Consider the following 12,966-nt stretch of genomic DNA (forward strand, 5'->3'; position numbering starts at 1 on the left):
TTTCCACTAGGATAGCTAGAGTTTTTATTACTGTTGTTAGTATTTATTTTAAGAAATTCCTGCCAAATGGAGAGCTCCTCAAAAAATTATTTTCCAAACAAAAATAATTTCTATTTTGGAAACTAAGAAATGTTATAGTTTGATTAATTTCCTTTTTTCTTTAAATCAAGCACTTAAAATTAGACAAGTATGAGGTTATGCTCTTTCTTTTAAATATCACTTAAAGTGATAATTTTCATGAAGGTAGGGACTATGTCTGCCTTATTAATCTTTGTGTCCACAGTGCACAGCACACATTCCTGCCAGTGGTGGGTGCTCCTTAAATATTGTTCAATATAAAAAAAAATTCTTAATTACTGGTGGGCATATGGATTAATAAACAACATGTAGCTCATATGATCAGTTCTGCATATTTGCTTCAAAGATTTCAATACTGTAGACTTAAGTAACTGCAGTGAAAATAAAATATGATATAAATATCATTGGTTATTAACAAATCAGAATAGTAATGATGTGCTCAAAGTATGTATTCATTGTGATGCAACATTGCTATCTAAAGTGGTTTCTGGGAATAGGATCATGAGGGTGGGATTTACAGACCTCATGAATGTTTATGATAGATTGATAAGGAGCTATTAATGTATATTAATTGACAATTATGAGAAATTTTAAATTTTGTATTCTTTTTCAAGTTTATTTGAGGATAACACTGTCAACAAACATAAGAATATAGAGAGACTAAGACCTAAGAACTCGAGTATGGAGCGCTATAAATTTGCTGTTAATCATTTAGACATTTGTACAGCATCGTGTGGTGCTTCTGTCTCCTGACTCTGAGTGCACTCTGTCTTGTTAACAAGTTACAGTGATCTTCCAGTCAGGATGGGAGGGCAGAGGTTGAGGTTGGTATCCTGCCTCTAGGTTTCTGCTACTTACTTGAGCTTTTACTTTTAAATCTTTGTTTGAGAAGATATAGAATACTCTCTCAGAAAATTCCTTTCCCAAAACAAGTTAGGATGAAAATTTTAGAAAAACATTAAAAACAAACCAACTAAGAAAAACAGACTTCAAAGTTACAGCATTTTTCTTGCTTAGCAATATGTAGTTTCACATTTTCATTTAATTACTCTATATATTCTTATTATTTTCATACTTTCTATGGTAGATATCTTTTCAATAATATACAAAGTAACTTTGAAGGTGACTACTTTCACAACCTTTTTTAGAAAAATGTGCCATTGCATTTTGAAAATTACCTTTATAATCATTAAATTATGAATATGTATATTTTAAACTTTAAAATTGGCTTTCCTCTTTGGATGCTTTCTTTTCTGTGAAACGTCATGGTTCTAGAGTCTCATAGGTGATAACAACTTTGGTTCTGACTTGTTACAGACCCAGTTATACATGCATCTGACAAACTACTCTGTGAACAAGCACAATGAGCATTTTGAAAGGGATGAAACTGAAAACAAAGGCAGCAAACGTTCCATCAGATGGTTTACAGAATTTCTACAAGCAAATCAACATGATGTTGCTAAGTTTTGGAGTGATATTTCAGTAAGATTATACCATTTCACAATTTTAGCTGTCTTTCCTCATATTACTTGAAAGGATCATCAACCATTTTAAATAAAAAACGGATTACATTAGATTGGGCAGATAAAGTGTGCTTTTATGAAGAAAGTGAAATTTGTCATGGACCTTAATAGATAAGTAGTACTTTTACTGCTAGGATCGGAAAGAGGGAATGCTAAGCGGAGGCAAAAGCATGAGTAAAGGCATGGAGGTATGAAAATAGTTCAAAGTGGCCCAGGTTGGTGCATGTCGTATTTGTGGGAGATACATGAAGACTTAATGGCTGGAAAGATATGTGGAGCCAAGTTTTAGGTCTGGAAATCAAGGCTTCACTTGGTAGGCAGTAAGGATTCATTCAGTTTTTAAGGGAGGATATTAATAAGGCCAAAGACCATGCATGCATTTGAAAGATAAATCTGACAATGGGTATAGGATGGGTTAGAGTGAAGACCAGAAGTAGGTAGAGGAGGGCATTTGGGAGTAGTTTCAGGGAAAAGAATGGCCTGAATTGAACCACAATAAAAGAGGTGACAATGAAGTAGATCTTGAGATTAACTGAATGTTTAGAATGGGAAGGGGGGAAGAAGTATTCAGATATTCTTCTGCAGTTTTGAGGAATAATTATAAGGAGAATGGGTGTGGCCTTATTTGAAATAGAATAGGAAGGAGTTTATTTTGAGAAGATGTAGAGCTTAGTTTTGCAGATGAGAGAAAAGAGTTCTATTCACTTATTTGCTAGTTCATTTATTCATTTATTCAGTAAACATTTATTGAACCCATAATATAAGCCTGTCCCTGGCTGATAATTTGAGGATTTATAAGATACAGCTCCAAGCCTCAAAAAACTCAAGAGTTTGGTAGGAAACACTTGCACATAAATTGTTAATGAAATGCAATGTAGCAAGTACAAAAACAGAGGCATACATTGGCTTCTGTGGGGTTGTAGAGGAAGACCACATGTAGTAGCTTTGAGTGGATGGGCATAGCAGGACTTCCTGGAGGCATTGACACCTGAACTCAGTTTTTTAAAAGTCCATGAGGCTATGATGAATTCTACTTTCGATATGTTAAACTTGAAATGCTCTCTCAGGTAGAAAAGTCGAGCAGGCAGTTAAAAGTGTATGTATGAGGTGTAATGGATAATTAAAGCCATGGCAGTAGATGAAATTCCAAATGGTAAGGGTAAAGAGAGAAAAGGAAACATGTATGAGAAGATAACCTTGGTGAAACAGACCCTTTTATTAATCCTAGCAGAAATAGTAAAATGGTATTCATAGTTAAGAAGAGTATGTTGAAAATACTTAACATGATTAGGGCTATACAATTTGACTTCTGGGACAAGTAATATATATTTAAATAAAAATATCGTGGAAAATGGATGTGAAAGTTCATTGTTGGTTGAACTTGGTTCTCTTGAGAAAATCAGAGAAAAAATCAGCATCATTATATTTATTCCTTTTCTTAGTGTTTTGTTAGTTTGAATCTTTTTAAAAATCTTATTTTCTGTCTCACAGAATGTAAACCGGAAGATACTTAGGTGTCAGACAAGTAAAAAGGAGTTAAGTAGTCTGGATAGAAGAAAATAGGGCAGGCTGAGAACGGTGGTCATTTGAGGAACGTAAGCGGTCTAAAGGGGATAGATATCACTCAGCACCAGCCTATTGGTGCCATGTGGTATTTTGGGCCCAGTGTGCCTCATTCTCTAATTGGTCAATAGATGCCCTAAGTCTCCTGATTTATAAATGTTGGCAACAAATTCAAAATTTTTAAAAATTTAGGGGTCCCATCAAATTTTAAAGTTTGTCATTTGGATTTGGTCAGATTCTCACCAACTTGTTAACTTTCTTTTATGTCTTCCTGAGAGACTAAATATTGATACATCCAAACAAGAAATTTGATTCCAACAATGCCGTTTATTTATCTATTTACTTTATCAAGGCCAGTGTTTTGGAAATTCCAAAAAATATTCTAATAATGATAGTTTACTATCATGTGGGTCAGAAACATCAAAGTGGTAAAATTTGCAATTTTGATACAGTAGCTCAATGATGGAAGATCTACTTGGTGATACCTGGATGATTTAATGAATGGGTCATTTGGTGACTAGCTCAGAGAGACCGAGAAAGTTTTAGATGCCCTCTGGTATTCTTTTTCTTTACCAGATTCTTCACTTCTTAAGAGTTTGATTGTTCAGGGAAGTCTTTGTGAAAAGGTGCAATCTGTTGTGTTGCCTTGGTGAGGAATATACGGAGAGAATCAGTCAGAGAGAAAAATGGATATCATTAGCTTTACAGACATTGGTTTTAAGTGGTACTTTCCCCACATAATTGAATTAGGACAAGGTATACAACTAAGAGTAATACTAATAAGAGTATGGAAATTAACTCCTCAGAGCTTAAAATATAATTTTCAGATATTACCTGAACATAGCAATTGCCGGCCTATTAAGCTCTGATACACTGCATGATCATTTCTATAAATGGGTAAATTTTGCATCATTCTTGCCTACATTTGTTAAAATGTATATTAATAAATCTATAAGTAACCAATTAATAAATAATAACATTAACTTTTCCAAGTACCTTCTTACAATTATCTTGTCAAACTATCTGCACTTATGTAATTCTTTTAAGAATTGAAATTTGTCATGGACCTTAATAGATAAGTAGTACTTTTTCTTGTTAAGAATTGCATGTACTTACAGATGTCTGTTGAAGGTGAATCAATAGGATAGTATAAAAAGAGAATAAGAGGAGATGAAGAAGGCAACTGTGCAATAAATTTTTATCTTAATAGTTTACTAATTTCATGAATTTAACTTAGAACTTTTTTTTGGTGACTACTTTATTGATGGTAATTTCTCTAAAAAGTAGCTGTCTGCATATGAAAACTAACATTCAGCAATACCTTCTATGAAGAACAGATAATATGTGCTTTTGTGCTGGTCAAGAATAAATAAGAAATCACTAGAAAAGCAGGCCATGGAGGTTGAAAATGACTTTAATCACTCATAAGATCATCCTTAATGAATGCTTTTTATATACTTTGGGTACAAATCTACAAAATCATCTTTCAAAGCAATGTTGGAAATTCTCAGAAGCATTAGTGGAATTTGATTTGATTAGTGGAATTTGTATTTGGTTGTATCATTACTGATTTCACATATACCTGCAATCTTGCCTCTGGATTCCTAAAATTGTGCTGTTTTTATGTAGTAAAAACAGATTTGTAATCCAGAGTCTAAATATTCATTCCCCCTCACTCTGCCCCCCCATCTCCCCACCTATCTTGTTTCACATAGACACTTACTAGTCAAGGTTTTAACTTCTTTTTCCTACTCAGGTGATTTCAGTAATATCTCAAGATTTATATAATGTGGACTTTTCTTTTTTATCCTCATATACTGTGGTGCTACCACACATTTGTTATTTTGAATAGAATTTTCTAAGAACAGCCTCTTGTGGCATCTCTGATATCCCCAAATACGTTCTGGGTTGGGATTCTTGGTAACAGCGAGGTTAACTTCATCTTCCATTTCTTTCTCTCATAATAAATACTGCTCCCACCAGGCAGCTGAATGTTTGTGTCTGACCAGACATATGAGGTGGAATTCCAGAAGAATAATAGAATAAATATAACTATAGTAGTTAAGTTGCTAACCCCTCTTGATGGTTTACTCTGTTCTAGGCACTATGCTAAGAGTTATACATGGAGTCTCATTTTGTCCTTCCATCAGTCTTTTGCAGCAGGTATTATTGCTATTGCCAGTTTACATTTTAGAAAAATGAGACAAAGTTTAAGCAACATGACTGAGGATGCACATTTAACAAGTAGCAAAGCCTGGGATAAAGCCAGAAAGTCAACTTTGGAGCCATTTTCTTAACTGCCATGCTATATTGCCTGTACCTGTAGAATGGGAGTTAAAAAGACAGTATATTCTAAGCAAAAACCAGCAAGACAGCTTTTCCACAATCCATAGCTTGTTCTCAAACTTCGGTAAACCAACTTTTTCTTTTATTAGCATTAGTAACTCACCCTAGTAGTATTATGTGTTCTCACAGAAAATGTTGACAGCTAGTTTGTTAATTGGCAGTACTCTGATTTCAGATAAACCTTATGAACAACAGAATCATCACTGCACAGAGAAACCCAGCTCTCCTAGATTCTGTCCTCTTGACCTTTCAGGCTTTGTCTAAGTGGAGGTTCTATAATGTTGTTTGTGAAATAGTTTTCTCTCCTTGGAAGTTTACTCTCCTTGTCTTCCCTCCCATCCCCTTGCCTTCTGTATGGTTTCTGAGAAGGCAAGCATGTGATCCTACCTTACTTATTTAACAAATACAAGCCGCATTCATAAATTTTTATTTGTTCACAGGTGATCTTGAGCATTTACTAAATGCCAGGCACTATTGTTAAGCACTGGGAATGGGGTTGTAAATAATACAGACAAGGACTCTGTTTTAACCAAAAAAAGAAAAAGATCAGCTTGTCCTATGCTGTGTAGTGACACAGTAATGAATGATGTATGGGTGCCTACTTTTGACTCAGGGGTCAGGGACGGACTCTCTGAGTATCAAGGGGCCAGACATGGGAATATTGGGGGAAGAGTGTTCCAGGAAGAGGGATCAGCTAGTGTGAGAGGCCTAGAGAAGAGGAGCATGGCTGGAATACAGTGGGCAGGGGGAGAGTTGGGTGAGATGAGGTCAGAGCAGTGGCAGGGGTTAGATGCCACAGAGCTTTGTGAACCTGGCCAGGATGCTAGTTGGTAAGTCCAGGCCTGATTTCCAAGTATGTAAATGAGATACAAAGAAATAAGGCTTTTCATCTTTTTTGTTAAATGACAATCTTTACAGGAATTGGTGGTAAAGACTCTGATTGTAGCAGAACCTCATGTCCTGCATGCATATCGAATGTGCAGACCTGGTCAACCTCCAGGAAGTGAAAGTGTCTGCTTCGAAGTCCTGGGATTTGATATTTTGTTGGATAGAAAACTAAAGCCATGGCTTCTGGAGGTAAGGCATTTCTTTAAGAAGAAAGAGAACTGATCTCTATTCTTTTTTTTTTTTTTTTTTCTTTTGAATTTTATTTTATTTTTTTTAAACAGCAGATTCTTATTAGTCATCCATTTTATACACATCAGTGTATACATGTCAATCCCAATCGCCCAATTCAGCACACCACCACGCCCACCCCCCTGTGGCTTTCCCCCCTTGGTTTCCATACGTTTGTTTTCTATATCTGTGTCTCAATTTCTGCCCTGCAAACCAGTTAATCTGTACCATTTTTCTAGTTTCCACATATATGCGTTAATATACGATATTTGTTTTTCTCTTTCTGACTTACTTCACTCTGTATGACAGTTTCTAGATCCATCCACGTCTCAACAAATGACCCAATTTCGTTCCTTTTTATGGCTGAGTAATATTCCATTGTATATATGTACCACATCTTCTTTATCCATTTGTCTGTTGGTGGGCATTTAGGTTGCTTCCATGACCTGGCTATTGTAAATAGTGCTGCAATGAACATTGGGTGCATGTGTCTTTTTGAATTATGGTTTTCTCTGGGTATATGCCCAATAGTGGGAATGCTGGATCATATGGTAATTCTATTTTTAGTTTTTTAAGGAACCTCCATACTGTTCTCCATAGTGGCCGTATCAATTTACATTCCCACCAACAGTGCAAGAGTGTTCCCTTTTCTCCACATCCACTCCAGCATTTGTTGTTCGTAGATTTTCTGATGATGCCCATTCTAACTGGTGTGAGGTGATACCTCATTGTAGTTTTGCAATTACATTTCTCTAATAATTAGTGATGTTGAGCAGCTTTTCATGTGGCTCTTGGCCATCTGTATGTGTTCTTTGCAGAAATGTCTATTTAGGTCTTCTGCCATTTTTGGATTGGGTTGTTTGTTTTTTTAATATTGAGCTGCATGAGCTCTTTATATATTTTGGAGATTAATCCTTTGTCCATTGATTCATTTGCAAATATTTTCTCCCATTCTGAAGGCTGTGTTTTTGTCTTGTTTATGGTTTCCTTTGCTGTGCAAAAGCTTTGAAGTTTCGTTAGGTCCCATTTGTTTATTTTTGGGTTCACTTCCATTTCTTTGGGAGGTGGGTCAAAAAGGATCTTGGTGTGATTGATGTCATAGAGTGTTCTGCCTATGTTTTCCTCTAAGAGTTTTATAGTGTCCAGTCTTACATTTAGGTCTTTAATCCATTTTGAGTTTATTATTATGTATGGTGTTAGGGAGTGTTCTAATTTCATTCTTTTGCATGTAGCTGTCCAGTTTTCCCAGCACCATTTATTGAAGAGACTGTATTTTCTCCATTATATATCCTTGCCTCCTTTTTCATAGATTAGTTGACCATAGGTGTGTGGGTTTATCTCTGGACTTTCTGTCTTGTTCCATTGATCTGTGTTTCTGTTTTTGTGCCAGTACCATACTGTCTTGATTACTACAGCTTTGTAGTATAGTCTGAAGTCAGTGAGTCTGGTTCCTCCAGCTCTGTTTTTTTCCCCTCAAGAATGCTTTGGCTATTTGGGGTCTTTTGTGTCTCCATACAAATTTTAACATTTTTTCTTCTAGTTCTGTAAAAAATGCCATTGGTAATTTGATAGGGATTGCATTGAATCTGTACATTGCTTTGGGTAGTATAGTCATTTTCACAATTTTGATTCTTCCAATCCAAGAACATGGTATATCTCTCCATCTGTTGGTATCATCTTTAATTTCTTTCATCAGTGTCTTATAGTTTTCTGCATACAGGTCTTTTGTCTCCCTAGGTAGGTTTATTGCTAGGTATTTTATTGTTTTTGTTGTTTTGGTAAATGGGAGTGTTACTATAATTTCTCTTTCAGATTTTTTATCATTAGTGTATAGGAATGCAAGACATTTCTGTGCATTAGTTTTGTATCCTGCAACTTTACCAAATTCATTGATTAGCTCTAGTAGCTTTCTGGTGGCATCTTTAGGATTCTCTATGTATAGTATCATGTCATCTGCAAACAGTGACAGTTTTACTTCTTCTTTTCCAATTTGGATTCCTTTTATTTCTTTTTCTTCTTTGATTGCCATGGCTAGGACTTCCAAAACTATGTTGAATAATAGTGGTGAGAGTGGACATCCTTGTCTTGTTCCTGATCTTAGAGGAAATGCTTTCAGTGTTTCACCATTGAGAACGATGTTTGCTGTGGGTTTGTCATATATGGCCTTTATTATGTTGAGGTAGGTTCCCTCTATGCCCACTTTCTGGAGAGTTTTTATCATAAATGGGTGTTGAATTTTGTCAAAAGCTTTTTCTGCATCTATTGAGATGATCATATTGTTTTTATTATTCAATTTGTTATTTATTATTCAATTTGTTAATATGGTGTATCACATTGATTGATTTGCTTATATTGAAGAATCCTCGCATCCCTGGGATAAATCCCACTTGATCATGTTGTATGATCCTTTTAATGTGTTGTTGGATTCTGATTGCTAGTATTTTGTTGAGGGTTTTTGTATCTATATTCATCAGTGATATTGGTCTGTAATTTTCTTTTTTTGTAGTATCTTTGTCTGGTTTTGGTATCAGTGTGATGGTGGCCTAATAGAATGAGTTTGGGACTGTTCCTTACACTAAAATTTTTTGGAAGAGTTTGAGAAGGATGGGTGTTTGCTCTTCTCTAAATGTTTGATAGAATTCACCTGTGAAGCCTTCTGGTCCTGGACTTTTGTTTGTTGGAAGACTTTTAATCACAGTTTCAATTTCATTACTTGTGATTGGTCTGTTCATATATTCTGTTTCTTCCTCGTTCAGTCTTGGAAGGTTATACCTTTCTAAGAATTTGTCCGTTTCTTCCAGGTTGTCCATTTTATTGGCAAAGAGTTGCTTGTAGTAGTCTCTTAGGATGCTTTGTATTTCTGTGGTGTCTGTTATAACTTCTCCTTTTTCATTTCTGGTTTTATTGATTTGAGTCCTCTCCCTTCTTTTCTTGATGAGTCTGGCTAATGGTTTATCAATTTTGTTTATCTTCTCAAAGAACCAGCTTTTAATTTTACTGATCTTTGCTTTGTTTTCTTTGTTTCTATTTCATTTATTTCTGCTCTCATCTTGATGAGTTCTTTCCTTCTGCTAACTTTGGGTTTTGTTTGTTCTTCTTTCTCTGGTTTCTTTAGGTGTAAGGTTAGATTGTTTATTTCAAATTTTTCTTGTTTCTTGAGGTAGGCTTGTTATAAACTTCCCACTAGAACTGCTTTTGCAGTTCTAGGTTTTGGATCATCGTGTTTCATTGTCTTTTGTCTCTACGTATTTTTTGATTTCCTATTTGATTTCTTACGTGATCTATTGGTTATTTAGTAACGTATTGTTTAGCCTCCATGTGTTTGTGTTTTTTACGGTTTTTTCCCTGTAATTTATTTCTAATCTTATAGCATTGTGGTCAGAAAAGATGCTTGATATGATTTCAATTTTCTTAAATTTACCGAGGCTTGATTTGTGACCCAAGATGTGATCTATCCTGGAAAATGTTCCATGCGTACTTGAGAAGAAAGTGTAATCTCCTGTTGTTAGATGGAATGTCCTATAAATATCAATTAAATCTATCTGGTCTATTGTGTTATTTATAGCTTGTGTTTTCTTATTTACTTTCATTTTGGATGATCTGTCCATTGGTGTAAGTGAGGTGTTCAAGTTCCCCACTATTACTGTGTTACGGTCGATTTCTTCTTTTATAGCTGTTAGCAGCTGCCTTATGTATCGAGGTGCTCCTATGTTGGGTGCATATATATTTATAATTGTTTTATCTTCTTCTTGGATTGATCCCTTGATCATTATGCAATGTCCTTCCTTGTCTCTTGTAATATTCTTTATTTTAAAGTCTATTTTATCTGATATGATTGTTGCTACTCCAGCTTTCTTTTGATTTCTATTTGCATGGAGTATCTTTTTCCATCCCATCACTTTCAGTCTGTATGTATCCCTAGGTCTGAAGTGGGTCTCTTGTAGATAGCATATATATGGGTCTTGTTTTTGTAACCATTCAGTGAGCCTGTGTCTTTTGGTTGGAGCATTTAATCCATTCATGTTTAAGGTAATTATCAATATGTATGTTCCTGTGAACATTTTCTTAATTGTTTTGGGTTTGTTTTTGTAGGTCCTTTTCTTCTCTTGTGTTTCCCAGTTAGAGAAGTTTCTTTAGCATTTGTTGTAGAGCTGGTTTGGTGGTTTTGAATTCTCTTAGATTTTGCTTGTCTGTAAAGCTTTTGATATCTCCATCGAATCCGAATGAGATCCTTGCTGGGTAGACTAATCTTGGTTGTAGGTTTTTACCTTTCATCACTTTAAGTATATCATGCTAATCCCTTCTGGCTTGTAGAGTTTCTGCTTAGAAATCAGCTGTTAACCTTATGGGAGTTCCTTTGTATGTTATTTGTTGTTCCTCCCTTGCTGCTTTCAATAATTTTTCTTTGTTTTTAACTTTGGCTAATTTGATTTTATGTGTCTCGGCATGTTTCTCCTTGGGTTTATCCTCTATGGGATTCTCTGTGCTTCGTGGACTTGGGTGGCTATTTCCTTTCCCTTGTTAGGGAAGTTTTCGACTATAATCTCTTCAAATATTTTCTCTGGTCCTTTCTGTCTCTCTTCTCCTTCTGGGACCCCCACAATGCAAATGTTGTTGTGTTTAATGTTGTCCCAGAGGTCTCTTAGGCCGTCTTCATTTCTTTTCATTCTGTTTTCTTTATTCTGTTCCGCAGCAGTGAATCCCTCCATTCTGTCTTCCAGGTCCCTTATCCATTCTTCTGCCTCAGTTATTCTGCTATTGATTCCTTCTAGTGTATTTTTCACTAAAGTTATTGTATTGTTCATCTTTGTTTGTTTGTTCTTTAATTCTTCTAGATCTTTGTTGAACATTTCTTGCCTCTTCTCGATCTTTGCCTCCATTCTTTTTCTGAGGTCCTGGATCATCTTCACTATCATTATTCTGAGTTCTTTTTCTGGAATGTTGTCTATCTCCACTTTATTTAGTTCTTTTTCTGGGGTTTTATCTTGTTCCTTCATCTGGGACATAGCCCTCTGCCTTTTCATCTTTTCTGTCTTTCTGTGAATGTGGTTTTTGTTCCACAGGCTGCAGGATTGTAGTTCTTCTTGCTTCTGCTGTCTGCCCTCTGGTTGATGAGGCCTGTGCAAGTTTCCTGATGGGAGGGACTGGTGGTGGGTAGAGCTGACTGTTGCTCTGGTGGGCAGAGCTCAGCAAAACTTTAATCTGCCTGACTGCTGATGGGTGTGGCTGGGTTCCCTCCCTGTTTGTTGTTTGGCCTGAGGCAACCCAACACTGCAGCCTACCTGGGCTCTTTGGTGGGGCTAATGACAGACTCTGGGAGGGCTCATGCCAAGGAGTACTTCCCAACCTTCTGCTGCCAGTGTCCTTGTTCCCACGGTGAGCCACAGCCACCACCCACCTCTGCAGGAGACCCTCCAACACTAGCAGGTAGGTCTGGTTCAGTCTCCCCTGGGGTCACTGCTCCTTCTCCTGGGTCCCGATATGCACACTACTTTGTGTGTGCCCTCCAAGAGTGGAGTCTCTGTTTCCCCCAGTCCTGTCGAAGTCCTGCAATCAAATCCTGCTAGCCTTCAAAGTCTGATTCTCTAGGAATTCCTCCTCCCATTGGTGGATCCGCAGGTTGGGCAGCCTGACGTGGGGTCAGAACCTTCACTCCAGTGGGTGGACTTCTGTGGCATAAGTGTTCGCCAGTCTGTGAGTCACCCACCAGCAGTTATGGGATTTGATTTTTTTGCGATTGCGCTCCTCCTGCCATCTCATTGTGGCTTCTCCTTTGTCTTTGGATGTGGGGTATCTTTTTTGGTGAGTTGCAGTGTCTTCCTGTTGATGATTGTCCAGCAGCTAGTTGTGATTCTGGTGTTCTCGCAAGAGGGAGTGAGAGCACATCCTTCTACTCTGCCATATTGGTTCAGGGCCCCTGTGATCCCTATTCTTGTGTACTAAAACAAATGTTTCTTACATGTGTACTTGGCACAGTTGTTTCATTAACTGAGCAGACAGAAGACTGAATAGAGTATGTGGGAGGAAGAGAATGAGCATTCGGGGAATAGAACAGTTCCGATAGTGGGTCAGTGTATTTAATCCTACTTTTCCCAAATTAGCACTGGGTGAATTTCTAGGTTAGGCATTTTGCATATACACATGGATCTGCTTTTACTGATTTGTTGTCTACTCTCTCCACTATTTTCTCAGCCTCACAGCTCTACCACTTCATGACTTCTGGTTGTTGTCTTTCCTCTCCGTGGGTGCCTAGGCTGCAGGACTGTAGCTCCCTGCCTTTAGTGTGTCTCCCCTTCAAACTCTCTAGGAGGAGAGAGGCTCCAATTAGTTCATTAATCAG

The 12,966-nt window shown here is 36.9% G+C and overlaps 1 protein-coding gene across 4 annotated transcripts in view; it reads left to right on the top strand.

The window, feature by feature from the left end:
* Positions 1-12,966, top strand: part of TTLL7 (tubulin tyrosine ligase like 7) — a 97,987-nt gene that overhangs the window by 15,723 nt on the left and 69,298 nt on the right. For all 4 annotated transcript variants that reach the window (XR_009538894.1, XR_009538895.1, XM_060139661.1 and 1 more), the window contains exons 7-8: positions 1,396-1,560; positions 6,429-6,587. Coding sequence is in view for 2 of the 4 variants with exons in the window: in XM_060139661.1 (XP_059995644.1) it covers positions 1,396-1,560; positions 6,429-6,587 (324 nt within the window). In the remaining 2 variants the exon portion in view is untranslated. The remainder of the gene's footprint in view (positions 1-1,395; positions 1,561-6,428; positions 6,588-12,966) is intronic.

Source organism: Lagenorhynchus albirostris, chromosome 2 (genome assembly GCF_949774975.1).
Source record: "Lagenorhynchus albirostris chromosome 2, mLagAlb1.1, whole genome shotgun sequence".
Classification (NCBI taxonomy): domain Eukaryota; kingdom Metazoa; phylum Chordata; class Mammalia; order Artiodactyla; family Delphinidae; genus Lagenorhynchus; species Lagenorhynchus albirostris.